This window comes from Charadrius vociferus, unplaced genomic scaffold, assembly GCF_000708025.1.
Source record: "Charadrius vociferus isolate BGI_N301 unplaced genomic scaffold, ASM70802v2 scaffold783, whole genome shotgun sequence".
Taxonomy (NCBI): Eukaryota; Metazoa; Chordata; class Aves; order Charadriiformes; family Charadriidae; genus Charadrius; species Charadrius vociferus.
Window position 1 is genome coordinate 327,646 of NW_009647834.1, and position 27,784 is coordinate 355,429.

Genomic DNA, 27,784 nt, shown 5'->3' on the forward strand with positions numbered 1-27,784 from the left:
GAAGGGCTCATCCGCCAGCTACAGGTGGATGTGCAGATCCTTCGGGATGAGAATTACTACCAGCTGGAGGAGCTGGTGTTCAGGTGAGAGGTGGCCATGTCCCTGATGGTCGGTGGATGGAGAAACACGGTCAGGGGCTGATGCACGGGGCTCCTCTGCTCTGTCGTGGGGAAGGAGGGAGTGTGTGTGTGCATCTTCTTACCCCCGTGCCTTGTTTGCTGCTGCAGGATCATGCGGCTGCAAGACGAACTGGTGACGCTGAGGCTGGAATGCACTAACCTGTACAGGAAAGGCCACTTCTCCACCCTGGAGCTGGTGCCCACTTCCACGCTGAGCACGACGCACTTGAAGGGCGAATCCCTGACGAAAGGGCTGCACACCTCCTCTGCCTCCTGGTTCCGGAAGCCCATGACCAGGACGGAGCTGGTGGCCATCTCCTCTTCCGAAGACGAAGGCAGCCTCCGGTTTGTGTACGAGCTGCTGGCCTGGGTGGAGGAAATGCAGGTGAGTGCTTCCTCTCTGGGCCAAATTACCTGCCTCCGCTCACACAGATGTGGGAGTGTAGGAGGCTGCTCTGGGCTTTTTTCTGCCTTTATCTGTGAATAATTGCTTTGGTGGTTCAAGGTTTCTGGAGAGCACCGATGCTTTTGTCTTGAGTTGGGTTGGGTTGTGATCCTGCTGATCGGTGGGCATCACAAGATCCTTTCAAAGCTGGAAGCCAATCTGTACTGATGCAGTCAGTCCTTTGGTCTTATGTGGGTGTGAAGCTTGTCTTGGCTCTCCCAGAAATCAGTGTTGGAGCACAGGCTTTGGACCTTCTGCCAGGGCTGGTGTGATGTTTGTTCCTCCTTGAGTGACCTGGGAGGTTTCCTTGCCCTCGTGTCCTTTTGAGATATGCTCCTGTAGATGAGGAGTGCTGACTTGGACCTCTTGGCCTGTTTCAGATGAGACTGGAGCGGGCAGAGTGGGGGACCGACCTGCCGAGTGTGGAAACCCAGCTGGAGACCCAGCGGCACGTCCATACCAGTGTGGAGGACCTGGGCTCCAGCGTAAAGGAGGCCAGGATGTACGAGGTATGGTGGCGCAGGCTGGGGGACACAGCGCGTGGCACAACGTGTGTGGGAAGGTGAGGGCGTTGGGATCGGCTCTCGTAGGTAAAGGTGCCTGGGGCAGAGGTGTTTTTAAAGCCGGAGCTTCTGAACTGACGCTGGGCTGGTGCACGAGGCTGCTGCCCTGAGCCATCCTCTGCACCTCCTCTTGCTCACACAGAGCTGGGGAGAAAGATTTGGAGATGGGGTTTCAAGTGATGCCGTCCCGTGTCGGCTTAACAGGAGCGTTTTTCATCCTTCAGGGTAAAATGTCTCAGAATTTCCGCGCCAGCTACACGGAGACGCTCGGCAAGCTGGAGACGCAGTACTGCAAGCTGATGGTGAGCGGACTTGGAGTGGGCTTACAGCGCTGCCCGGGGAGCGCGGGGACCATCCCTGCCGCCCTGCTCCTGAGCGGCCCTGCTCCGAGGCTGGGGAGGGGGGAAGAAATCGGTCGCCTTCGGAGCAGGGCAGAGGAATCACGCTTCGTTGTGTTCAGGAAACCTCGAGCTTCCGGCTGAGGCACCTCCAGAGCTTGCACGGGTTTGTGTCTCGGGCCACTGCTGAGCTGATTTGGCTGAATGAGAAGGAGGAGGAGGAACTGGCCTACGACTGGAGCGACAACAACCCTAACATCGCAGCCAAGAGAAACTACTTCGCGGTGAGTGAGCCCCGGGGCAGGGCTGGTGGGATGGCTGCTCTCTTGGTTGCGCTGCTGCTGCTTTTGATCCACTGTGGGACCTTCAGCTACCGACAGACCTGAAGTCCTCAGGGGTTGGATGGTCCCTCTGAAGGCGCTGAGCTTGGAGCTCATCACGAGGAAAGGGCTCTCCCTAGAGCACAAAGTGCAAAAAAGTGTTTGTTTAATTGAGTTTCAATCGAAAAGGCATCAAAAGATGTCTTTTTCGCTCTATTTGGAACTAACGGAGTCTTTAACTAGCAGGGGGGGAAAAAAAAAGTCTGAGCTAAAGAGGAAAATTGGTTCCTCTTTAAAGCAGTATAAATAAATTGCTGTCTTTCCACAATTGCACTGTCTGGAACTCAGGAGGTCCCTGGGCAGGTTTCCAGTATCTGTGCTACGTCTGCCCCGTGCGTTTGGTGCACGGGAGACATCCTGATGGGAATCGGCTGTGGTGCTCCCATAAGCCGTGCTGGTTTCCCGGCGATCCGCTGGTGTTTACTGCAGCGCTCCCGTACTGCACGTTGTATCAGTTGGACCACGTGAGTCTGAGCCAGGCTGCTCCCCATCGCTGAAATTTGGACTTTGCTTGTGTCCTTCATGCAGGAGCTGACGATGGAGCTGGAAGAGAAGCAGGACATCTTCCGCTCCCTCCAAGACACGGCCGAGCTGCTGTCCCTGGAGAACCACCCGGCCAAGCAAACCGTAGAGGTGAGCGCGCACACGGAGGAGGCGGGAAGAGCTCCGGGAATCGGCCGGCAGCAAATCTTCTCACCTGGGATTGGGAAACTTGCTGTCCCACCCCGGGGTGCCCTAACAGGCAGCCAGGGCTGATTAAGCAGTTTTTATGGCAGAAGAACAGCAGTGAGCAGATAGAGCTGTTTTATTCTGGGGGGCGCGATGAGAAGCTTGAGGCCATTCCCAAATAATCCCCACCTCAAATTAAGACGCAGATACGTTTGTACAGAGCATGAGCCTTTCCTGCCACGAGGTGATGCAGGGAACGGCCTCGGCTCCTTTGCGGTTATCCAGGCTTGCAGGAAAACCGTGGGGGTGAAGCAACGGGCTGCGGGGACAGGTTTCTCCCTGGTGTTTCTCTCTGGGGTGGCAGAAAGCAAACCCGTGCGTGCCGCGGCCCCCGGCATCGCTGCTCCGGGGTCTGCCGGCTCTTCGTGCCTGCGGCTGGCTCCCGGCTGCAGCCAGATCTCACCCGTTTATGCACATCCCGGCGGCTGTAGCTGCGTCCTTCCTGTGACCCTCCTGGCTGGTAAATGCTCGTTATTCATCGCCGTTTGGTGCGTGTGTTTCTCAGGCCTACAGTGCTGCCGTGCAGACGCAGTGGCAGTGGATTAAGCAGCTCTGCCTGTGCGTGGAACAGCACGTGAAGGAGAACGCCGCCTATTTCCAGGTACTTGGGAGGGGCAGCCCAAATTTCCCCGGTCACCCCCCGCTGCATCCCGCTGCACGAGCTTCGTACGCTGCTGCTGCTTTTGGGGGAGAGGGAAGGAGGGATGGGTGGTGCTCATGGGGGCAGCTTTCTCCTGAATCATCTCTTTCTCTGTAGCTGCTCTCTTGGGGATGTCTCTCTAGTGCACAAGGGGTCATCTTCCACGTAATTCCGGCCATCCGCGTGGGATGCTCGCTGCCCTTGCAGCCCTAAGGCCACAATAGTGGTGGGAGCTGCTGGTTGAGATGTTGGGGTGGTCCCTCACCTGCAGCGTGCTGCTGACTGCTCGGTGGACTTGTGGAGGTTTCTGTGACCCTCTTTGCCTTTGCAGTTCTTCAGCGATGCCCGGGAGTCCGAGACCTACCTGCGCAACCTGCAGGACTCCATCAAAAGGAAGTATTCTTGCGACCATAACACGAGCCTGACGCGGCTGGAGGACCTGCTGCAGGACTCCATGGTGGGTTCTCCGACATCCCCGCCACCCTGGGCGGGCCATGGGTGACCTTCTTGCTCTGCTCCAGCAGCATTGCTTGGGGCACCTCTTGCTTCCCAGGGAAAACTGGGCTCATTTTATTCCCACGACAGCGCGGTTTCATCTAAGGTGGTTTGTTTCCCCATCTCGGTCAACGTTCTGCTTTTTGCTGGAGCTGCTGCATGCGTTTGTACGTGGCCACGGGGCGCAGGCTGCGTGGATGTGACGCTGCCAGTCCTTGCAGGGTCACTCTTGTTTAGAGGCACTGGCCTCGGGGTGAGGAGCAGGCGGCATGTGCTGTCTGAGCAAGCACATCGCTTGAGATGGGGAAAAGTCAAACATCTGAGCTGGTCCCTCCCCGTCGGTGCCCATCCTGGTCAACATGGAGCCGGTCGTGTTCTGCTGACGGAGGTGTCGCGCAGAGCCCGTAGGATGCTCCTGTCTCTGCTCTTGAGCTGGTGCTCTCTAGGAGAAATGCGGAGAAACGCCTGCGCTTTATCCAGACCAAATCCCGTGTTAATCCATCGCTCCGTGCCAGTGCGGAGAGAGCCAGGGCAGCCCAGCTGCAGTGGGGACGGGGGTTCGGCAGCGCTGATCTCCAAACACGTGGCCTGGCTTAGCCGCGGCGTAGCAGAGAGCAGGCGATGGGCAGTTGCGCCGTGATCTCGTTGTCCAAATTGGTCTGGGGAAAAAAAAAAAAAAAAAAAAAAGCCAACCTACAAGGAAAACGCGAGGAGCAAAGCATCGGATGGTGGTTGAAGGTGTTTGAAATGAGGGATGGGGGGAGGATTTGGGCTGTGGGTTTCCCGTCGAGCCGCTGGTGGAAGTGCCAGGAGGTGACACTTGAGCGCGTGGAGGCAGGTGGCTGCTTTGGCTTTGCTCTTAGTCCACACCACTGAGTTCCAGCGTGTCCCCAGGGAAACTGGGACACTGTTACTGGTGTTGGTGATGGGTGCGTCAGCTGGGCTAGGGCTCACTGTCTTCTCTCCCGGGGGGTCCCATCCTCTCTCTCTTGGTCTCGGGGTCGTCCCGGTCAGTCCTCCAGCGCTACCAGGACAGGGAGCAGCCAGCCTGGCTCCTGGGGCTGTACTTGTGAGCGCTGTGACACCGGGAGTGTGGCAGATGCCGTCTGGGGTGGGAGAGGATTGTCCGGGCAGGCGGAGAGTGGCCACGATCTCAGGACTGGGGCAGCTGCCCTGAGCTCAGCTATATTACTCTTTCTTACCTAATAAGTTAAAGTTGTATTTCTTCCAATCATGCTCCCTGGGACAGGCACAGGTAGTTTATTTAATCATTTATACTTTTCTTTTTCTTTTTTTTTTTTTAATCATTAAATTATCCTCCACTGTTGTTAGCTCACTAACCGACCCCGAGAGTACCAAGCATGAGGGAGAAAGTTTTTCTGGGATCCTTTCTCAACTTTTGCAGTCAGAATGGGCTGAGCTGCCACTAATCGCGCGAGCTGCCAGTGTCGTGATCCGCACATGTCTCCATCAGTGCCGGAGGCTGTTCCAGGGGACCTTTGCCACCAGTCTCCCGGGTTGTCCCATCACCGAACCCAGCAGGGACTTGTCGGAATCAGTTCTGCTGCATCTTCCTCCAACCGGCAAATTTCTACCCAAACCCAGAGACCTGTGCGATCACTCCACCACTAGCCCCTTCTCCTGAGATGTTTTATCCGCATAATTCACCGTATCCCCATTCCAGCCATTGGTTTAAACACGCCTTCATCCTTTGCCTTAGGAAAGGGAGCATGCTTCTGTGGTCTCCCCTGCAGACAGCTAAACGTCCCCGCTTTGGGGCCGGAGCTTGTCCTGCTCTTGGCCCCTTACACCTCCTGGGACTTTCATTTTGGTGTATGCTGTGTTCTCTTTTTTGCCCTTTTGATAGAAAATGTTTTCTCGTCCTAGCAGCAGTAGAGCCAGAGGCGTGCATGCGGCTTTGCAGGGCAGCGGGAGTAGTAGTGGAGAGGTCCCACCCCTGACGTGACATCGGCTTTTCCTTCCATCCCATCTCTCCCGACCCTTCTTCCCATCCCGTTAGGGCAGCAGGATCCTCCCGATGTGTTTGTTCAGCCCTTGAGATCCCAGCGTAGCTCTTGCAGACCAGTGTTGGGGTGGGGGGGTGCTGAGATGCTCGGGAAAGACCTCCTCTCCCCTTCCTCCACCAACCCGTCCTTCATCCTTCTTTCTGCCAGGACGAGAAGGAGCAGCTCATCCAGTCGAAGAGCTCCGTCGCCAGCCTGGTGGGACGGTCCAAAACCATCGTTCAGCTCCGGCCCAGGAACCCGGAGCACCTTGTGAAGAGCACAATCCCCATCAAGGCTGTTTGTGACTATCGGCAGATCGAGGTGAGGGCTGGAAGGGGAAGGCAGGGACGAGGCGGGGGCGCGACGCCCGTGGTGTCTGTCCGCAGTGGCTGTCAATGGAAAGCAGGAACGGAGTGGGAAGACAGGAGGAGGGAAATAGCGCGGCTCTTTTTCCTGGAGCAGATTTCCATGTCTCAGATTTATTCCGGGCAGGAGCTAAAATCCTTTTCCGCGAGGAGGATGGGCTTCAGCAGCCTCAGCCAAATAAGCACGTGGGTGGTAGCCAGCTCTGTTTAACTTCCTTGTCCCTTCCTCTCCAGACATGAGCGTGCTGCGCTGCTTGGCATGATCCCAGGCTTTTGCTTGATTAAAATATATCCCTATATATATATATATATACATTTATGGAAGCTGGCTTGCCCCCAGGAGGGGGGCTGGCGGCAAGGGCAGGCGTGTGCGGCCCCGCTGCTGGTTTCTGACGGGTCGGGTGGTGTTGGTGCCGCTGCAGATCACCATCTGCAGGAACGACGAGTGCGTGCTGGAGGACAATTCCCAGAGGACCAAGTGGAAGGTGATCAGCCCTACGGGGAACGAGGCCATGGTGCCCTCTGTCTGCTTCCTCATCCCCCCGCCCAACAAAGAGGCCATCGAGATGGCCAACAGGTAACTTGCGGGTCTCTGCTGCGGCGGAATCACAGAGGTGCAATGGGAGGGAGATGGGGAGGGGGTTGGTGGCACGGGAGGGGACGGATCTGGGGTGGGAATGGGAGAGGAGCTGGGGTGGAGGTACAGGAGTGGGTGGCGCAGCTGATTTGGGGCAAGGGAAGGAATCCCTTGTGGTTGTACAGCTGCAAACTCCATCGCAGCAACTGCTGTAGTAGCTTGCAGAAGAGAAAACGAGGATTTGAGAGGAGGGATCCCTCCAGGGACCTCTGGCAGTGGACAGCGGGACCGTCGCTTGCTGCGGGCTGCCAGGCTGGGCTCGCTGCTGTGGTGGGCTGGTGGATCAACAGGGGCAGGGCTGAGCGCGCCGGGGAGCTCTGGGGCTGATAAATCTGCTCCTTCTCCTTGCAGGATAGAACAGTTGTACCAGAAAGTGATGGCTCTCTGGCACCAGCTCCACATGAACACAAAGAGTCTCATCTCCTGGAACTACCTGCGGAAGGACATAGCCCTGGTGCAAAGCTTCAGCATGGAAAAGGTACGGCAGGAACTTCTCTGCCCGGCTCCGGGGCTGCGTCGCCCACTGCCCGGGCTGCCTCGGGTGGCTGAGGAGGAAGGGGAGCGTTAGAGGGAAGACCAGAGACTGCAAGGTTGGGGAATCCCAGGGTGGTCAGGGTCGGAAGGGCCCTCTGGAGCTCCCCCATCCCACCCCCCACCAGAGCAGGGGCACCTCCAGCAGTGGCACAGGACGGCGTCCAGGCGGGTTTGGGATGGCTCCAGAGGGGGAGACTCCCCCACCTCTCTGGGCAGCCTGTGCCACTGCTCTGCCGCCCTCACAGCAGAGAAGGCCCTCCTCAGGTGGAGATGGAACTGCCCATGGTCACCTTTGTGCCCGTTCCCTCTTGTCCTGTCACTGGGCACCACTGGAAACAGACTGTTCCCATCCCCCGGCACCTCCCTTTGGGGATTGATGAGCATTGATGAGATCCCCCTCAGTCTTCTCTTCTCCAGACTGAACAGCCCCACGTCCCTCAGCCTTTCCTCACCAGAGAGATGCTCCAGTCCCCTCAGCATCTCCGTAGCCCTTTGCTGGACCCTCTCCAGCAGTTCCCAGTCCTTCTTGACCCGGGGAGCCCCGAACTGGACACAGCGCTCCAGATGTGGCCTCCCCAGGGCAGAGCAGAGGGGGAGGATGACCTCCCTCCACCTGCTGGCCACACTCTGCTTGATGCCCCCCAGGATGCCGTTGGGCTTCTTGGCCACCAGGGCACATTGCTGCCTCGTGGGTATCTGTGAAGTCGAGCGTCTTTGCACCCTGAACAGTGGGAAAACCTTCTGTGCAAAATGACCGCAGTTTTTCCCGATGAAAAGAGCATCAGCAGTTTGCTGCTGAAGTGTAATAAGAGATTGCGGAGTTAGCGTTTCGTTAAGGAGCGAGCAAGGCTGGGGGGAGGCGGGAGGCTGATCCAGGGCAGCTTGTCTTCTCCTCTAAAGAGAAAATGTTCACTTGGCAACCGAAGGTGATTAAGCCGGGGAGGGTGGCTTCAGGTGGTGTTGTAGGGAGTTGTTCCCGGCGGTGAGATGTGCTGCTTTTCCACTCGCAGCTCAGATCCTTAGCGCAAGGGGAGTGCCAGCAAGCCATGAAGAGCCTCCAGGCGCACTACGAGGACTTCCTGCAGGACAGCCGGGACTCGGAGCTCTTCTCGGTGTCGGATCGGCTGCGCCTGGAGGAGGAAGTGGAGTCTTCCAAGGAACACATCCGGCAGCTGCTGGAGTCCATGGAAAACGGTGAGCTTCAAAGGGCTGATGGATTAACCAGGAGCTGTGGGGACTCATAAACAAAGGATTTATGGGATGGATTAATTTTCTTTTTTTTTTTCCTGAGCTAGCTAGTTGATGGTGTGAGCAGCTGCTCTCCTTATTTCTCCATCCGTTCAAGTGTTGGGCCTTTATCCAACGATGGTCCTGCAGAGAGGGCTCTGCTTTGCAGCTTAACTGCTGAGTCCTCTTACCCAAACGTTGCTGGAGATGGGCTTAGTCCTTAGGATGTGTTCTGAGCAAGGAGTTCTCCTTGCATTTAATATTTAAGAAAATGTATGTAGCGGTCGCAGTCCCGCTGTGTTCAGAGCAGCGGATGGCTCCTGGTGTGACACAGCAGGATGGAGTCCCACTACGGCCGGGGACTCCGGCTTCGCCGTGCGAGGTGCCCTGTGGCTGGGCTCATTCTCAGCTGCGTTTGAATGAGATGATTTGGTTAACTTGTTTTCCGTCTGAGCAGAGACCCCGGTGGCTCGGTGTCGGTGCAATGCTGACACCAATCCTTGGCTCCGGGGCTGCCGGCAGGTCCCATCTGGGGCAGGTACCGGCCGGGGTTGTCTGAGCTGCTGTTTTGGTTTGTCTGTGACTCGCAGAAGACAAGGATGAGACCGTTGCCAGGACGTACCTCTCCGAGCTGAAGAATATCCGTCTGCGCCTGGAGGAGTGTGAGCAGAGGCTAGTGAGCCGAATCCAGTCCCCGAGCAGCGCCCGAGCAGATGGCGATACCATCCAGGAAAACACCATCCGCATTGCAGAGCAGGAGGTCAGTCCCGCTGCTGGGAGGTGTGGAGGGGAGGGAGGTGGTGGCTGCTGGGAAGTGTGGAGGGGAGGGAAGTGGTGGCTGCTGGGTTTTAGCCTGTGCCAAAAATAGCTTTTAACTTCTCCAGGGCGATCGTGTGGGTGGTGGGTGCGTGACTGTGTGGGGTTCGAGGGGATCTTTGCTACACAGAAGGTAGCGAGAAACCTCTCCGGGTGGGCTCCCTGCTTCACTTCATGCCACCTCCTTTGCCAAGGGCAATCCTGCTCTTCCTCCACCTGCTTGGGCTCTCCTTTCACCTTCTTTCCCTTCCTCCCGTAGCGTATGCAGGAGGATCTGCAGCGGCTGCAATCGGACCTGCGGTTTGTCTCTGAGACGTGCTACAGCTTCCTCGACAAGGCGCCCGCGGGGTCCAGCACGCCCCACTTGCGTTCTGAACTTGATTTGGTGGTGAACAAGATGGACCAGATGTATGGGCTGTCTTCCATCTACCTGGACAAGTGAGTCAGGACGTACCTCTGTTCCCAAATACCTTTTTTTTGTATCTGCCTGATTCTGCTAAAGACCGTTCTTCTGGCCCTCTAACACCCCTTGCCCTGAGCTCCATCCCTCTGCGGCACACGGTGCAAACAGCCTCGCGCTCAAGAGGATCTCTGCCAAATTTTGGGTGTCATCGTGCTGCCTCTGTTTGATTTGCCAGGTTGAAGACGGTTGATGTTATTATTCGTAACACCCAAGGAGCAGAGTCTCTGGTCAAAGGGTACGAGGTTAAGCTGAGCCAAGAGGAGGCAGTCCCCGCTGACCTGGCAGCTATTCACTCTCACAGAGCGACGTTACAGGTTGGTGCTGTCACTTCCCAAGGTGGGCAGGCAGAAACCAGCCGACGCTTTGGTGTTTGTCATAGAATCATAGAATGGTTGAGGTTGGAAGGGACCTTGAAGATCATCCCGTTCCACCCCCTGCCCTGGGCAGGGCCACCTCCCCCCAGCCCAGGTTGCTCCAAGCCCCGTCCAACCTGGCCTTGAACACCTCCAGGGATGGGGCAGCCACAGCTTCGCTGGGTAATTTGTTCTAGTGCCTCACCACCGTCATAGTGAAATTTTTTTTCATAATATCTCATCTAAATCTCCCCTCTTCCAGTTTGAAGCCATTCCCCCTCGTCCTATCACTCCATGCCCTTGTGAAAAGTCCCTCCCCAGCTCTCCTGGAGCCCCTTTAGGCACTGGAAGGGGCTCTAAGTTCTCCCCGGAGCCTTCTCTTCTCCAGGCTGAACCCCCCCAACTCTCTAGTCAAGCAGGGTCCTGCCCTTTCTCTGCTGAATTTGCACTGTATGCCATTTTTCTTGCCTCATTGTAGCTGCCAGGAGGATTTTGTGCTGCTTATGTGATCCCTTATTGCTTTGTAAAGGTAAAGGAGCTGCTACGGCTTGTGGTGGCTCTTGTAGGACACATGCCGGCACATGGGAGCATCTTGGCAGCTACGTGTCCTGTTGCTGTAGGACAGGGGCTGAACCAATCTGCCTCGTTCCAAGCTGGGAACGTGGTCCCCTCCATTTTGCACCTCCTGTAATCAGCGAGTTCTTCACAGGTTGAGAGGGACGATAAACCCCTTCTCACGCTTGTCAGCTCCGGGCAGGAGGGCATCTCTGACTTCACGTGCCTTTTGCTTTCCGTGACGTTGAACCGGGGCTGTCTCTTGCTGGTTTTGCAGCAATGGCTCGGGGAAGTGAAGGACAAGAGCTCCGTCTTCTCCACCTTGGAGGAGGAGATGGCAAAGGCGAAGGCGGTGGGAGAGCAGCTGTACCGGCTGAGGCAAGAGCGCAGCATCGACCTCGAGCGCTATCAGGAGAAGGGAAGCCAGCTGTGGGATCGCTGGCAGCGAGTCTGCGCCCAGATTGAGACCCGGTGAGAAACCTCCTGCCTCCTTTCGCACATTTACTTTCACGTTCCAGCTGAGAGCTTGGATCAGGCTTGTTAGCAGCGATATTTTTTCCAGATGGGATTCCCGCTGGTGACCGGGATATCCCTATAGCCTACGGTGGCATTTCGCCCTCCTCTTATTTGTCTTGGTTCTTTTCTCAGCCACGCGGAGCTGGAGAGCATCCAGGAGGTGCTGAGTGATTACCGGCAGTGCCACAGTGCCCTAATCCACTGGATCGAGGAGATCACGGTCCAGCAGGAGCTGATGAAGCCGGGGCAGGCGGAGGACAGCCGGGTGCTGTCGGAGCAGCTGAGCCAGCAAACGGTAAGGCAGGAGCTCGTGCTGCCTCCGTGGCGTGGTCGCTGCAGAGACCGTCTCCTTTCTTTTCTTTTAATAAAACCTTGAAAAGCTTGAAAATATGAAACACAGTGGGGAAGAGGCTGCCGGCCTGAGCTGGGTGTCTGGGAAGTGGAGAAACTCTGCTTAGTTTGATGTGGAGATGGGGCCTTGCATAAAAAATTGAAGAGTATAAAGACTTTACCCAAAAAGCGAGGGACGGGGACTGAAATCCAGCCCACTTCACCTGCGGCAGCCATCCTGACGAGCGTTTTCGCTTTGAATTTTGTTGAAGGCTTTGGCTGCAGAAATTGAGAAAAATCAAGCCAAACTGGACCAGTGTCAGAAGTTCTCCCAGCAATACTCGGCTGCCGTCAAGGTACGGGTCCCCTCCTGTGCCTGGGTAAGGCTGGCAGGGCAGAGACGGCCCCAGCACCGTTTGCGTCTCGCGTGCTCCATGTTTTTTCTCCCCCGCTTACGTTTTCAGGACTACGAGTTGCAGCTCATGACGTACAGGGCGTTTGTCGAGTCGCAGCAGAAGTCTCCCATGAAACGCCGGCGCATGCTCTCGTCCTCGGATGCCATCACGCAGGAGGTAGGAGCGCGCCCGCCCGCCCGCCCGCCCTCGCGAAGGAGGGAAGAAATTGTGCGGTGGAGGGGGGGGGATTCTTCGACGCCGAGCAAACTGCCGAGCAGCCTCTGTGAAATGAGCTCCTTTCTGCTGAACTCTCTTGTATAAATACAGTTTCCACCCTCGCTGTTTTTTCCAATAGCCAGAGAGGATGGCTTAGTGCTCTAAGCACCAGGTATGAAATACCTAGACTCCTGGGAACCCCTGGGTCAAATCCAGCGGGGTCGGCTCAGCCCTTCAGCCTTGCGAGGTAAATAACCAGAGCGCCATGCAGCGTTACCGTGTGTGGATCTTTGGGATGAGACCTTTAGGGACCCGAGGTCCTGTCTGCTCCGTGTGGATATGAAAGATCCCGGTAGCCCTCTTTGTAAGAATTGAGCATCCGTCCCAGTGTCCGTGACCGGAGTCTCCCCTTCGCTCCAGTGTTGTGCAGCATGCCGTGTGTGGCCACAAACCCTCCCCGTCAGACTTGCTGCATTTCATTGATGCCGTAGCGGGGCTGCGAGGTGCCTGGGGGGCTTTCCAAACGAGAGGTGGTGCGTCCCTGTCATGTACTGCAAAGTACGTCGCTCCGGATGCGCCGGTTGTGACTGATGAGCCCCGTTTCCTCCTCTCTCCCTTCGCAGTTCATGGATTTGCGGACTCGCTATACAGCTCTGGTGACGTTAACCACGCAGCACGTGAAGTACATCAGCGATGCTCTCCGGCGGCTGGAGGAGGAGGAGGTAAGGGTGTTGCACGGAGCTGAACTCTATTCAAAACGCGCAGGCTCCATTCCTAACACCCCCACGGATGCCGCTCCGCGTTGAGGTTACATCTCAGGTGCTGCTCCCGAGAGCCTCTCCGCCTTCGGAAATCTGGGACCCCTTTGACGTGGTTATCTTCCTCCCTCCTCTCTTTGCAGAAAGTAGTGGAGGAGGAGAAGCAGGAGCATGTGGATAAGGTGAAGGAACTGCTGGGCTGGGCCCTGGGCGTGAAGCAGAGCGTGCAAGGCAGGACGGCCGCTGCTGGGAGCAGAGAGCTGGGCGACATCGAGAAATCCATCTCGGAGCAGCAGGTAAACCGGGAGCGACCGTCAGGCAGTTTGTGTAACTTCTGCTCTTTTTCCGCAGCTGAATTAAGTTTTTCTTCTTTCTTTTTTTTTTCCCCGACAGGCCCTGAACGAGGAGTTGGCTGCGAAGAAGGAGCAGGTCTCTGAGGCCATCAAAACTTCGCAAATCTTCCTGGCAAGACACAGCCACAAGTGAGTGTGGCCCGAGGAGGGGACAGGCAGGGGGAGCGGTGGGGGAACCTGGGCTGCCTTAGAGCTGATGCTGGTGGCGTCTCTGAGGTCCAATGACTCCCGTTGAAAACAGTGACGAGCTGCACGTGAAAGTTGTCTTTTTTTCTCATCTGCAACAAGAGCTGTGAAATACGCAACACATTTATGCTGTTGGGGCAATATTAATCCCCTTCAGCAGGGATCCGGCCCCGTACATTTGGGGATTTGAGCGTTACAACGCAGGTCAGCCTTTGCTGAGCACATTTATCCTTCCTGGTTTTAGCTGAGCCGGGCAAGGATTAGGGCAGTGAGAAGAGGGGACTCGTGGTGGGTTTGACCTTTTCCTTCGCCAGAAGCGCGTGGTAATCCTGCGGAGTTGGGAGCTGCTTTGTGCCGTTTCCCTGAGAGATTTCCCCTTCCCCTTCCAGGCTTTCCCATCCGGAGAAGGAACAGATCTCCGCTCAGATCGGTGCTCTGAAGGAGACCTACCAGGCGCTCTGCAGCGACTCCACGGAGCAGCTCCAGCAGCTCCAGAGCCAGCTGGCTCAGGAGACAGAGCACAAGGTACAGGTCCCCGCTCGGTGCCGTGCCCGCACAGACACAGCGCACTCCTCAGGGTGTGAAAAAGTTTCTTCTTGGTTGAGTGTCTCATGGCCACCGGCCTCTCACCGCCCGTCGCCTTTCTTACTTGCACGTGGTCACCTTCCCTTCTCTTCCATCCATGCGTCACCCAAAGCGTCCGTGCTGGGGTGGTCCCTGGAGGCCAGGCAGGAGCTGTGTACCTGCTGCCTTCCAGCTCAACGGGAGAGTTTTCCTTTGTGGTGGTTTTCATGGGAGCTCTGCCCTGTGCGGGAGAGGGTTGGCTTGTTCACGTGGTGGGCGAGGATGCAGGTGGACCTCTGTCTTGGAAACGGTCCCCTTAGCAAAGCTGTGGCCTCCGAGGAACGCCCTCTCACTGCATTAACCGCATCTCACGGGCTGCCTGCGTGCGGGGGACGCACGGCGGTGGCTCTCCGCAGAAGGGCGTTTGCCCGGGCGGTCTGGTACATCTCAGGGGCTGGCGAGAGGTTTGGCTCAGCTGTGGGGGGATGAAGTTGCTGTCCCCAGCGGAAGGCGACCGCATCGCCCAGGCCCTCAGCTGACCTGGGGGACCTTCACAGCCCATAGCTGCACCCATTACCTCTTTGCATCCACCAGCGCTCCCGCCAGTCCCCGTCCTCCTCCCGCTGGGTAGGGAGGGCTGAAAGCACATCCTTATTGCCTCTGTTATGAGCTGTCTTCGGTCATTCACAGATATACGTGTACGTGTTATATAAATGTATATACATGTGTCGATGGATATATTTGTGTGTTTGCTTGCTGGCTCCCTGTACTCTGAAGCAACGGCCCGCTCAGATCTGGACGCGTGAGGCAGGTTTTGGCTGTTGGGTCCGTGAGTGAAGCCCTGTTCGAGCCGCTCACGAGGAGAGGGCGACGGGGCTGCTTGTTTGAAATCTCCTTGTCCAGCTCTCACCTAAACGTATCGTGTTTCTCTCCAAATTGGAGTTCGGAGCACATTTCAGGTGTCTCAGTGCAGTAATGGCTTTCTCTTGCAAGCCCTTTAGCCCTCGTGCTGGCAGCAGAAAGCTTACGGTGAGCAAACCGACTCATTAGTCGCCGCTAAGCCATCACGGCTTTGATGCTGCTTCTGCTGCCGCCAGGAGAGCAGCTGAGAGCAGCCTGCCCGTGGAAAGGATGCTTTTTCCTTTCCCTTTTCCTCCCTCCCGGGCAGGAAACTAACTATAGAGCGAAAACCTTCTCCAGGGCTTGCCGGGCTGTTTCCGTGCAGCGTGAGCGCGCTTCGGGGCTCGGGCTGGAACAGTTTTCACTCACGCTCTCGATGAAGCCCCGGAAACAAAACGAGAGGTGGCAGTGGGGCTTCGCCGTAGATCCCGGTCTACGAGACGATCCCTGCGGCTCTTGTGCGGTGCGGTTGCTTCACTGTAGAGGGAGCATGAGGAACTCTTAACATTTGCTTGCTGGAAACATCCAACTGTCAGAGAGAAGTTATAAAAGACAAAAATGCAAAGCAGAACGCGCTAAATTGAGCATGATGTGTCCCTGTACAGTTTGTGTTTCATGTCAACTGTTTTTAAGATTAACTGACATCCTTGCTTACAAGTTTAACTAACCCTCCGGGATTTAAACAAACAAAACACACAAAGCGAAAGAGGACGACCTGTGTGTGGGGTTCTTTTTGCAAACAAAACGGTCGCATGCTGGACGCTAACACCAAGCTTTACACTGTGTGTGATACGGCTGAACTGCTCCATAAGGCTCTGTCTTTAACTGCTCAAGGCACACCCTGCAACTCGGGTAAGTAAAAGCCTTTTACCCCCCTTCCCTCCCATCTCCTTTTTTTATCGTCCTCTTTTTCCCCCACTTCCTCTTCTCTGTCCTTCCACGGCTTGTTCCCCTCCGAACGTGCATGCCTGAGGCTGGCGATGATGGTGGAGAGCTTAGGGTTTCCCAGCGGGTTTGCCCTGGCTCCGCAGCAGAGCAGGGGGGGATCTGCAGACCGGTGGGGTGGAGGATGTGTCCTCTGCTGTGCTGGAACCGAGCTGTGCCGCCCCGCCTGCGGGGCTAGTAGGCCCCCCCGAGAAAAAAAAAAAAAAAAAAAAAATAATCTGAGGGTCTTGGGGGTGCAAAAGGAATTAATTCCACAATCCAGATTCCTTCCTCCCTATCCCCACAAAATTATTTTGGGGCTTGGGCCAACCTTATACCCAACCAGTGGGACTGGGAGAAACCCAAAGGTCCAAAGCGCTGTTACTCTTTATCATCTTAATTATGACCCTCCCTGTGGGGATACCAGCAAGAAGAGAACAGACCCTCCAGAAACACCGAAGTAGATGGTCTCTTCCCAGTCTGTCACCGTTTCCATGCTGGGACCTCCAACTTCTTATATTTCTCCCCTTGCCCTGTCTGAAGAGCGCAGCTGGAGCGGGGCAGAACGGGTGCCGGTGGCCGTGCTCGGGGAGCTGCCCTGCACGCAGCGCTCCTGCCCTAACGCATGGCGGGTCTGTCTGTGGGAGCTGCTCCGTGGCGCGGGGCTCTGCGGTGTTCCCCGGCTGTCCCGGCACGTGAGGTCTGCTTGGGGAAGTGGAGGATTTAAAGCATGGCAGGAGTCAGGGTGGAAACTGCGCTGGGAGAGGTTTCTAGATACTCTGAAGTGGACACCTTGTAGGGTTTTTTCTGCTCTGAGTACACAGTGGGATTTGTGTTGTCTTTACTTCTTAAGAGTGGAGTCGCTGAACGGCTTTGGTGTGCTTGTTGGTCTCCTTCCCTCTGTTTCTCCGTGGAGCATTAGAAGCACTTCTGGGTTTTGCTGCTTGCGGCTTTGCTGCGTTACTGTTGGTGGATGTTGGAAGCATCTCGGTGCTGCCCTGGGTGATGGACTAGATGAGCATTAAAACTTGCTGGCAATGTGCAAGCTGGCACATGCACCAATTTGCGTGCTGTGATGCCTTTGGAGTTGCATTTCAAACACTTTGGGACCTGTTTAGGGTTTTTAAACTTCTTTTTTTTTTTTTTTTGAAACTGGGATCTCCCTGGACCTCACACCATCTGAGTGCTGGCAATGCTCAATTTTGATTTAATTGTTTTCCTTCTCTTTCTGTTCTAGGGCAGCGAAGCAGTGGCAGGAGTGATCGATCTTGGCACGGTAGAGATATTTCCTGTCTTTGGTGCCATGCAGAGAGGTCTTATAGATCAGGACACTGGCCTCGTCCTCTTGGAGGCTCAGGTTATCACATCTGACTTAGTTGTTCCAGAGACCAATGAGAAACTCTCCTTGGAGAAAGGTCTGGCAAGAAACATCATCGATCTCAGGACGTTCCAGGTGCTGCAGGAACTGAAGGATGCTCTCCACCGGGTAGAAGAAGTCAGACGTGAAGGGAGGCAGCTCCTACCTGTCGTTGCTGCGATAGAAGAGGGGAGGATCAGTGAGAGCACTGGGCTAAAGATTCTTGAAGCTGAGCTTGTCACCGGGGGCTTTAAAGCCCATCAGGGCAGAATCAGCATGGAGACAGCGGTGCAAGAAAGGCTCCTTACCCCCCAGCTTTATTCCAGACTTCTGTCTCACCTGGAGAGTGGCAAAGATTTGATTGACCCCAACACTGCTGAGAAGATCGGTCTGCCTGAGCTCATGCACCGATGCATCATCCACCAAGAGACTGGGCTGAGGCTGCTCCCAGTCAAGCAGCTGGCGGGTGGGATGGTGAGCTTGAAATCGGGCAGAAAAGTCAGCATCTTCCGTGCCGTCCAGGAAGGGCTGATAGACAGGCAGGTAACGGTCAGGTTGCTGGAAGCCCACCTCGTCGCTGGTGGCATTGTTGACCCCAGGACAGGGCACAGGCTGACGGTGGACGAAGCTGTGAGACATAATTTAATTGACCAGGATTTGGCATGCACACTTCTTATCCGGCAGCTTCAGACAGGTGGCATCATCGATACCGTCACGGGAGAGAGACTGACAATTGATGAAGCTGTAAGGAAAGAGTTGGTAGCACCAAGGATTGCGTTGGTGGTTCTAGAATCCCTCTGGTCCTTCATGGGGCTCCTGTGGCCAGAGACGGGGGAGATTGTCCCGGTTGCAGATGCTTTAGAACAAGGAATCCTGTCTACAGAGTTGGTTTACAAGATTCTCAGCAAAAGGCAACTCATTAAGGCTGTCTTTATACCAGAAACCACTGAGGTGTTGTCCTGGAAGAAAGCTGTTGAACATGGCATCTTGGAGAGAGATGTGGCGAAGAAGTTGAAATCAACGGTCATCCCTGATGTCATGGCCAGCGTGCAGCTTGCTGGCTCTCCAAGCAGAAGCAGGCATGGCCAGAGCTCTTCTGGAAGGAGTCCCACAAGTCACAAAGAGCAAAGTGACCCTCTGCTAAGGAGTGACGACGAAAAGCTGATGTTCCACTTGATGACCCACAGCTACATCAACATCCATGATGGCCAGAAGCTGCTCTTAGTAGATGGGGAGTTGAACAATCTCACTAAAGCCCTCATCCAAACCCAAGAAAATGGATCCTGTGCTGCGCCTGTGTTGGAAGAGGGTAAAGGGTTTGAGGAGACAAAGACAGATGCAGCTCTTGAAAGAGAGCCTTGCAATGGCTTGGCTGTGCAGGAGCTTGAGGTTCAATTTACTCCTTCAAAAGAACAAAGCGAAAAGGTCCTACCACCCAGAACTGCTCTGGAGAATGGGGAAGTGGCGATGGGATCTGAAAGCCTCCTGTTAGAGGATGCAGAAGCTATCCTGCTTGTGGAGGAGCAAAAGCAGATTTATACCGAACAGGCTTCCATCAAGAGTGAAAATGATACTGAATTTGGAAGACACCAAGTAGCTTCTACAAGCAAGGACAAACATCAGGTACAATTATCGATGCCAGGACATCCCGGTGACCTTGGCGGTGGATTCAGAGAAACAGAGGAAATGATGATTGAGGCAGAAGAAGAGTCCAAGCCTGCTACAGTAGATGGAGTGGAAAGTATTGAAGATCAGAAGAGGGCACCAGAAAGTGGGACGGTTGTTGTGAAAAGCGAAATCTGCATATCAATGGATGTTTCAGAAAGCAGAGAGAGACTGGAAATCATGGCAGAGAGGTCTCAGGGTGTGGAGGAACGTGAACGAGAGGCAGAAGATGTTAGAGAGATTTATTTGCTAAATGAAGAAACAATTGAGAATGGCATGTTGGGAGGAGAGGAGGTTGCGCTCCCTAAAACTGGAGAGGCGGAGCAAGCAGTGAGGCAAGGTGAAAACATTGAAAGTGTGTTGGAAGTGCAAGAAGGAGAAGGGGAAGAAGTATTAGATGATGAGAGTGTTGATGAAACATCCCTGCCAGCCCCTGTGGAGCAGGAAGCGGAGGACACTTTGGAAATGCTCTTGACGCAGCTCCAAAGCGGTGGCATAATCCATGAGCAGACAGGGAAGGCTCTTCTTCTAAATGAAGCAGTAGCCCATGGAGTGGTGCCCAGTCACACAGCTGTGAAACTAATGGAGAAAATGAAGATGTTCAGTGGCTTCTTTGACTCGCATACATGTGAATCATTAACCACCGAGGATGTCATTGAAGAAGGTCTGATGGATGAGAACCTTCTCCAGAAGGTACTCACATCTGACAAAGCGATAAGTGGGGTTCTGGACCCAGGCAATAACTTTGTCTACTCTATCAAGGATGCGGCTGCAGTTGGCCTTCTGGACAAGGAAACGGCAATGAGAATCTTGGAAGGGCAAGTGGTTACTGGAGGAATCGTTGACTTGAAACGTGGCAAGAAAGTATCGGTCACTTTGGCTTCAAATCTGGGTCTCATAGAGCCAACAAGTCAGAAAGAGCTGGTCAAGCTGGAGAAGGCTTCCAAAGGGAAAGGCAGGGATGAGGTGACGAGACAGAAGCTCATTAGCCTACAGGCTGAGACCAGTGGAATTGTGGATCCTAAAACCAAACAGCCTTTGACTGTTGCGCAGTCTGTTGAAAAAGGTCTCCTGAAAAAGGAAAAAGCTTTTCAGCTCTTGACCAAGCAGATTGCCGATGGAGGAATCATCCATCACGTGTCTGGAATGAGGCTTTCGGTAAACGATGCAATGAAACATGGTTTGATTGATCAAGATTTATGCAACGAACTCACGAAAGCTGAAAGCGTGTGCCTGCAGGACTGTGTTCATCCGGTTACAAAGGAGAAACTGCCCTTGCCCCAGGCAGTATCGTTAGGGCTCGTTAGTCCGGATTTCCAGAGGAAAGTGCAAGAAATCCAGGCTGGGAGCGGAAGCATTCTTGATCCGGCTTCTGGCCAGAGGCTGGCACTCTGTCAAGCGGTAAAGGAGGGCTTGCTGCCCGAGCAGGTTATGGAGAAAGTCCTGTCATCTTCAGAAATGAAAGAAGGAATTGTAGATCCCGAGACCTGCATGATCGTTCCCTACTCGGAGTTCATAAAGAAGTGTAAAATTGACATTGAGTCTGGCCAGAGGTATCTGGAGGTCCATCCCTTCAGAGGCGTCAAGGATGAGGTGACAGGGAACAAGCTCACGTGCGCCGAGGCGGTGAGGGTGGGGAAGGTGGACCCTCTGCCCACCCTGCGGTTGCTGCAGGCTCAGGCAGACAGCGGGGGGATCGTGGAGGGTACTGTCAGCAAAAGGCTCTCCCTGAGGGCTGCGGTGGAGCGAGGGCTGCTGGATGAGGAGATGGCCAAACTCATCGCCACCAACCAGATGAGGGCTGGGGGAATCGTTGATGCTGGTAGTGGGAAAAGATTGACTTTAAAGGAAGCTGTCGAAAAAGAGCTGGTTAGCCAAAAATTAGCTGCCAGTCTTCAGGAGGCACAAATATCCAAAGACAAATATGGTTCTGAGGTCTGCAAAGTAGACGGACCCCACCTTTTCCAGGAAAAAATGGAAAAAATATCTCCAAAAGAAGAAGATGTCATCTCTACGGGTGCTGCTAAGAAATCTGATGGTGCTGAGCACAAAGCTGGATCTGAAGCTGTGAGCTACAACGTGGCTGGAGGTGCAACCACCGCCACCGAGAGATCTCCGGTGACACTGACAGAAGGGAAATCAAAACCTCAAGAAACTTCAGAGGATGATGTAACACATCATCCCCGCGAAAAGGTTGAACAGACTCTGGAATACCCCTCGGTATTAGGTACAGCATCTCTCCCTGAAGAGATGGTGGTAGTAAGGGCTGTGGAAAAAGGGACTGCGAAAAGCAGCTTCCAGGTGAGAGTAGCGTGGGGGAAGGAATCGAGGAGAGAAGAAGTATGTCGAGGGACAGAGAAGGTGGAGGGATTGGAATTGGAGGAGGAGCGGTTGTTCTTGGACACGGAGACGCTTCAGAGAGCGGAGGGCAGTGAGGAGAGGACGAGGAGGAGAGGCTTTGTAAGTGCAGAGGGAGTTGCGGCAGGTGAAGAAGGTTCAGTGGTGGCTTTTGAGCCAGGAGAGCGAGCGGGCAGCCGGGGTGGGGTAACACCGAGGGCGTCTCTTACTGTGGGCCGAGGGAAGGGAGAGATGGGTCCTGCAGAGCCGGGAGAAGCCCTTGAGATTGGCGTCCCCGTGAAGCCTGCAGGAGACAAGCTCCCAGGTGAAAAAACTGTCAAGCACATCGAAGGAGAATCCCCGAGAGTGGGTGCAGAAGGTCCAGCTGATCAAGAAAAAAGAAGTGAAACTGAGCTAAAACCTACCCAAAAACAGAAAAGCAAGAAAAAGAAAACAAAGCAGACAGGTATCCCAGGAGACAGCGCTCAGCCCGAGAAACCTTCTGAGGAAAAGCAGTCCCTTCCTCGTCTGATTTCCAAAGAAATTCCAGAGAAGAAGGAGGAGGGGGACTTCGTCTCAAGCATGCCAGAACCAAAACATGACACCACCACCACGATTACTGCTGGCTTGGCAAGAGACGCAGCCAAGCCCATGGGGAGCAGCAGGGATGGAAAAGAAAAGAAAACAACTTCTGAGAAGGATAAGGAAAGCCTGGCTGGGGGTCAGGTGTTCCCTGTTCCCCCAGGACAAGGTGAAGCTCGAGAGGTGATGGAAGGTGGGATCAGAAGCGGTGATGATTCCTCGGTGGCACGTAGCCTGGAGGAGAGGATGACCCAGGAAAACGCCAAGGTGGAAACCACCAGTGATGTGTCCAGTGCAGCCCCTGCGGCAGGCGATGAATTAATTATCAGAGAGGAACCCAGAGAAGTTCGGGAAACCTCTGCAGTCCTTGAGCTTGGAGAAGAGACACAGCAAGAGCAAATGGCGGAGATCAGCACAGGCCAAGGAGGTGCCCCTGTTCCCCCAAAATCTCAAGGAGAAACAGCCCAGGAGAGGACCAGGCAGCCGGGTCCCGGCGACCGGGGCTTGCTCTTACCTGTGATAGTGGAGGGAGAGCTGCTGGAAACCTCGAGGGAATCCACGAGACCAGCCCAGGTAAATTGATGCTTTTTGCTATTTCGACATTTTTTTTTATGAGCTATTTCGGTATGTTTGATGTTAAATCTGTCCGAGGTCCTCAGCACAGAGGACAGCCAGAACAAGAGGAGTGGATGTTTGAGCTCGATGGTGCAGTATCAGCTGCAGTGGTTTTGGCAAAGGACCCAATGATGTATGACTGAAAACACTCAAGGCTTCGTTGTGGCTCCTTTCTGCTAGAGCGTTACTTATAAATGACTAATAAGTCGGACTCTTTTTTGGCACTTTTACTGTAACGCCAGAGATCTCTTGCCATTTATAAGCTTATGTTGGGAAAAGAGCCGTGTGTTTTATTTTTCCTGTAGTAAATCTTGTAGATAAGGCTAGCGAGTGGAAAGTCCCTGAAATGGAATGTTATTAACGGATTTCTTCTTTGCAAAAAAGGAATGGTATATAATCCTTTGTTGTCTTTTGTCCCTAAATCTGAGGTTTTGTTTTACTGTTTGGTTCCGTAGATCATGTTCAGCAAGAAGATGTGTCTGGAGCACGACGAGAAGCTGATATCGTATCTCTCCATGCTCCGCGATATCGAGATGCGCATCAAACGGGTGCAGCCGGCGGAGCAGAATTTGGCGGCGCTGCGCGACCTGCTGCAGCAGGCGGAGGTGAGCGAGGCTGAGCCGGCCTTTGGCAGGGCGTTAGGCAGGACCGAGCTCGTCTCTCCTCTCCCCAACTTCACGCACAGCCCCTGCACCTCCTCCCTGCCGCTGGGAGCCAGCCGGGGAGGTCAGACTCAGGTTTAGCAGCCTTTTCTACGCAAACCCTGTCCCTCCCCGCGCTGGCACTGCCTCTGGCTCACCTTCTCCTCCCTGCTTAGACAATAACCTAAGCACGGCTGAAATTCATTTTACAGCCTGGAGAGAGACAGGGGAGTGCTGGCAGCTGAGCGGGGCCGGAGGAGGGTGATGAATCTTTCTAGGAGATAGACGCAGCGTTCGGAGCTGGGTCTCCGAAACCTTTCCTCAGTTTTTGGCAGTGGGAAGATGAAGTCACCGTATCTTAGACATAACGCTGCTGTCTTGCCTCAGGCGCTGGGCGCTGAGCTGCAGGAGCTGAGCTTCCCAGTGAATCAGGAGTTGGACGCCGTGCAGTGGATTGTGGCCAACCCCCCTGAAGAAGTCCCTGAGCAATTACTGAAGGCTTTGGAGAAGGATGCCAAGAACCTCCAGAAGTCTTTGAGCTCCGCGAGCGATGTCCTGGAGTCCCGGCTACAAAACCTTCGCGGGGCAGCAGAAAGCGAAAAGGTAGAGCTGGCAACCGTCCCCGCTGCCTGCTGCCCCCCCTGAGCATCCCAACGCTCCTTCCCTGGAGCGCTCTGCTCCTTCTTTCAATGCTGCATTTCTGATTTTCAGGCTAAAATCCTGGCGCATCACGAGACTCTCCAGGGCAAACTCCAGGAGCTGCTGAGCTGGGTCTCTGGCACCGCAGAGTCGCTGGACGGCGGCGATTGCCACCACACCACTGATGCCAACAGCTTGAGTCGCTGCCTCCAGCACTACAAGGTAACCATGGCAATGGCCCTAATCCTTCTGGCTGATGAAGTTGCTGTTCTCTGCGCAGAGAAGCTTTTAATCCCACTGCCCTCCTGGAGCCTACCAAGGGTTTGCCCTTATCCTGTGTTGCAGGAAGAGCAACAATATTGTATGTGCTCAAAAATCATTTGTTTCCGCAACGCACAAACCACCTGCGTTGGCCGTGTGGGGAACGTGCTCCAACGCAGGTGTGTGGTGGGGCTGAGCGACCAGGAGGGGTTTCCGTCAGGTTCTGCCATGTTGAGGAGTGATGTTGCGTCCTCCGTGGGGGCTCCGAGAGCCCCCTCCATCTCACCTGCCCCGGTCTCCATCGCCTGTACGAGGAGCCCGTGCGCCCTTCCACCTTGATTCACCTTTTAGCGATAGCTGTCAAGATTTGGTCAGTTCAGCATGTCCTGTTTGCTGGTAGCGCCCTGGCGTTGAAGTTAGGGGATCAAAGGCTTTGAGAGCTGATGGTGGCATGTGGAGTCACCATGGACTGGACGGGGCTTCTGGCAGCTCCGCGTCTGGGTCATCTTCAGGGTCGTCTTCAGACCCAAGGGTGGTCCGGCACGCACGGTCCGAGCAACCTCTTGGCGAGGTGCTGGCAGCCCGGTGCAGAGGAGCGTTGGAAAACTGCTGCAGCGAGATGCTGTCACCTCCACGCTGAGTGTGCTTTTGGGACCATTTGGGGTTTCTGGAATAGATTGTTCTGGTGACAAAGCACTTATTTTTTGAGTGCACGCCGCTGCCTGTCTCCGTGTCCCGTCTGAAGCTGGCAGGGCAGGAGAGCGCCGGCTGCAGGGTGGTTTTGCCTGACGGGTCTTTTCTCTCCCGTTCAGGAGCTGATAGAGCCCCTCGCAGACACCAAGTCTCAGCTGGACGCCACTGCCTTCGACATCCAGTTCCTTATCTCGGAGCACGCCCAGGACTTGACCCCTCAGCAGAGCAGGCAGCTGCTGAGGCTGCTCAATGAGCTGCAGAAGGCTTTCCGGGACCTGTCGGAGCGCGTGACGGCTCGGGTGGAGGTCCTGCAGGTCTGTCTCCAGCAAGTGGAGCAGACGGATCAGGTGAAGGTTGTGAGACATCGGCTTCCTGCCTGCCGTTTGCTCGCTGAAGCGCTTCCCGGCCACAAGAACGTGCGCTGAGACACCCCTCGTATTTGGGATTTCGTGTGCATGCCACTCGCAGTTAATGACTTTTCATTGCACATCATGAGCTTCCTCTAAAGTCTGTCTTCTCCCTACCACCTAACTCCCAGGCGGGAAGTGGCTTTCCTCCCAAAAGATGGAGCCCTGCCTGGGTAGCAGAGCCGGGCAGCCCTCCGCTGGACATCGAGTTGCTTTGGGCTGGGTGGAATAAACCCTGCTCTCTGTAACCCCAGCAGAAAATCCCGGTGCAGAGGGGCCACCGCAGACACCCGGTGGTTTTAATGTCTTATTTCCACCGCGCAAGTCAGGTATTGCTGTCCCGGCGAAAGAGCTGCCGGGGTGTCGAGGCAGCAGGCGGCTTCAAAAGCAAATCCTCAGGTCTCTGCAGCGTTGCTGCAGCACCCGTCACTGCATGGATCCTCTTGTTCGAGACAGGATTAATGTGGTTTTTATTAACAATTGCTCTCTGTAACTCTTGCCTGTCCTCTCTGGAGTGTGTGTGTGTATATTAACCAGTTTGCTTTGCTTTTTCAGATTGAGTGTGCGCCCATCCTAACCCAGGAAGAACTCGCTTTGCAGCTGAAGAGCTCTTAAGAAGGCTCTTTCAATTTGCTTCTGTTGTTTATCTTATGACCGGGAGAAACAAGCACAGTGTTTTGCAAAAGTTTGTACATCACCTTGCTGAAATGCCCAGGGAAACTCAAAAGCCTTTTTCTCCCCTGCGAAAGGGGAACAGGAACGTTGCAGGGACTCTCAGGTCACATCATGCTCAATTGCTCAAACAGGCGCTTCTGTGTTGTGCTCTGGCAGCAGACCGGAGGAGCTGGATCAGCTACGGAACCTCTTGCTCTCTCCCGGGCTCCCTCTCCATCCCCAGCATCAAAAAAAACCAGCCTGCTCAGGTTGTTCGGGGCTCCGCAGTGGTGCTGCCTGACCGCAGGTTGTCGTTACCTCTCCTTAGATGAGTTTCTGCTGCAGTTTTTTAACGTTTGTAAGGTGGAGTGGAAAAAAAGCACAGAAACTTCTGGCCGAGCTCTGCCGGGAGAGGAGCGCGTGACCTGGAGCGGAGCTCCACGGCGCAGCTCTCCTGGCTTTTCGAAGAGCGGATTGAGGGAAACCTGCCGGAACGGCGGCAACCGTGCGGCGAGCGAGCTCCTGCTCGCACCTCAGCCCCCTTCCCGCGGCGCGTGAGCCGGAGAAGGAGAAGGAGCACGCGGAGAGCTGCAAAAGCCGGTTCCTGTGCTGCATCCTCGTCTTCAGGAGATGCTCCGGCTATAACCTCTCGCTTTGCCTTTCAGCGACGTGCGGGAGCGGAGGTGACAGGTACTAACTGTCCCCTCTCCCCTTCCCTCTGCCCGCAGACGCTGCAGGAGCAGCAGGCAGCCCGGGCGCGGAGCCTGGCCGAGCTGAGCCGCTGGCTGGGCCAGGCAGAGGACACGCTGGCGGAGCAGCAGAGAGCGGCCAGCGAAGGGGACCTGTCGGCTTTGCAGCAGAGGCAAAGCGATGTTAAGGTGAGTGCTTTAAAAAAAGGGGGGTCAGAAGGCGGAGAGGCTGGGCGCTGCCTCGGGGGCGCGTGGAGCCTTATGGCATCGCCTGCTTAGGAGCTGCAGAGGAACATGCACACCCGAGCCGCCTCCTTCGCCAGCGTCCTGAAAAGCACAGAGGAGTTTTTGGAGGAGAACAAAGCGAAGATGGAGCCCGGGGAGCTGGCAGCACTGCAAGAGAAGCTCCGGCGTGCCAAGGAGCAGTACCAGTCCCTGCAGGAGAGGACAGAGATGGCCCAGAAGGAGCTGGAGAGCGCTGTGACTGCTGCAGTGCAGCAGGAGACTGAAAAGGTAACGTGCAAAGAGCTGCAGCCCCCTGGGTTCTGCTTGAGGTGGGCAGTGAGGTCCAGTCGGTGCAGTCAGATTCGTTCGAGGTCCTGGCGTTTGCCTGGGTGATGCGGGCTAAAGGAATTCACTGCTCCTCTCTGTCCCCCGGGGCGAGGTGGGACGTTGATGCTCTGTCCCCTCGTGAAACGCCTTGAGAGCGGCGGGCACGGAGGAGCTGGTTGTGGAGGGAACCGGGGAGGGTAAAAGGCGCTTCGCTCTGCCTTCGGGCCAACCTTTAACGGGAGCGGGAGCGTCGGGCACCTCCCCGTGCTGGCAGTGAAAGCGATGCCCACACCGTCACAGCCCTTTGGGGTGGGGACCCTGGCCTGTGTCAGGGTTAGGAATGCAAGGGAGCCAAAAGGCTGAGTTTATTCACAGCTTCTTTCCACCTTCCCCCCCCTTGCAGAGAGCCACAAAGCGTTTTGGAGGTCTGTGAACAGGCGTTTGCTGTGGCTGGAAAACTGTTTGGGGTTTTTTTTTCTTCTGTTGATTTTTCTCTCCCTCCCCCGCGCAGCCATTTGCTGAACATGCATAAAATGGGCCACTCTTATCTGGAGCCTTTGTGATTTCAGGTGAAAGCTGCCAAAGAGCTGGAGGAGAACAGCAATAAGATCGATTCCCTTTTGAACTGGGTGGCATCGCTGGAGCAGAAGGGAGGGCTCCTGGAGTACAGACCGCACCCCATCGAGCAAGCGCCGGGGGTGCGAGCGGGGACAGGCACTCGGGACGTCCCCGACGCCCACGTCGTGAGAGCAGACAGCGCTGCCGAGAGCCTGGATGAGCAGTACGAGAGGCTGAAGGTCAGGATGGACGCCTCGTCCCTCTCAAAGCTTTCTGCCTGACGCGCTGACCCTGCCTCCGGCTGCCGACGAGGCTGGGGGGGGGGCG

The 27,784-nt window shown here is 55.3% G+C and overlaps 1 protein-coding gene across 1 annotated transcript in view; it reads left to right on the plus strand.

Moving 5' to 3' along the window:
- The window catches only part of MACF1 (microtubule-actin crosslinking factor 1), a 166,058-nt gene that overhangs the window by 65,579 nt on the left and 72,695 nt on the right, over positions 1 to 27,784 (plus strand). The window contains 26 exon segments of the mRNA XM_009882791.1: positions 1 to 83; positions 228 to 504; positions 945 to 1,073; positions 1,352 to 1,429; positions 1,588 to 1,749; positions 2,374 to 2,478; positions 3,080 to 3,175; positions 3,546 to 3,671; positions 5,884 to 6,036; positions 6,503 to 6,657; positions 7,069 to 7,195; positions 8,262 to 8,445; positions 9,069 to 9,238; positions 9,554 to 9,732; positions 9,933 to 10,071; positions 10,943 to 11,136; positions 11,314 to 11,476; positions 11,784 to 11,867; positions 11,976 to 12,083; positions 12,746 to 12,844; positions 13,024 to 13,176; positions 13,274 to 13,362; positions 13,809 to 13,944; positions 26,387 to 26,536; positions 26,627 to 26,860; positions 27,469 to 27,696. The exon segment at positions 1 to 83 is cut by the window's left edge and continues 66 nt beyond it. Coding sequence (XP_009881093.1) covers positions 1 to 83; positions 228 to 504; positions 945 to 1,073; positions 1,352 to 1,429; positions 1,588 to 1,749; positions 2,374 to 2,478; positions 3,080 to 3,175; positions 3,546 to 3,671; positions 5,884 to 6,036; positions 6,503 to 6,657; positions 7,069 to 7,195; positions 8,262 to 8,445; positions 9,069 to 9,238; positions 9,554 to 9,732; positions 9,933 to 10,071; positions 10,943 to 11,136; positions 11,314 to 11,476; positions 11,784 to 11,867; positions 11,976 to 12,083; positions 12,746 to 12,844; positions 13,024 to 13,176; positions 13,274 to 13,362; positions 13,809 to 13,944; positions 26,387 to 26,536; positions 26,627 to 26,860; positions 27,469 to 27,696 — 3,801 coding nt within the window.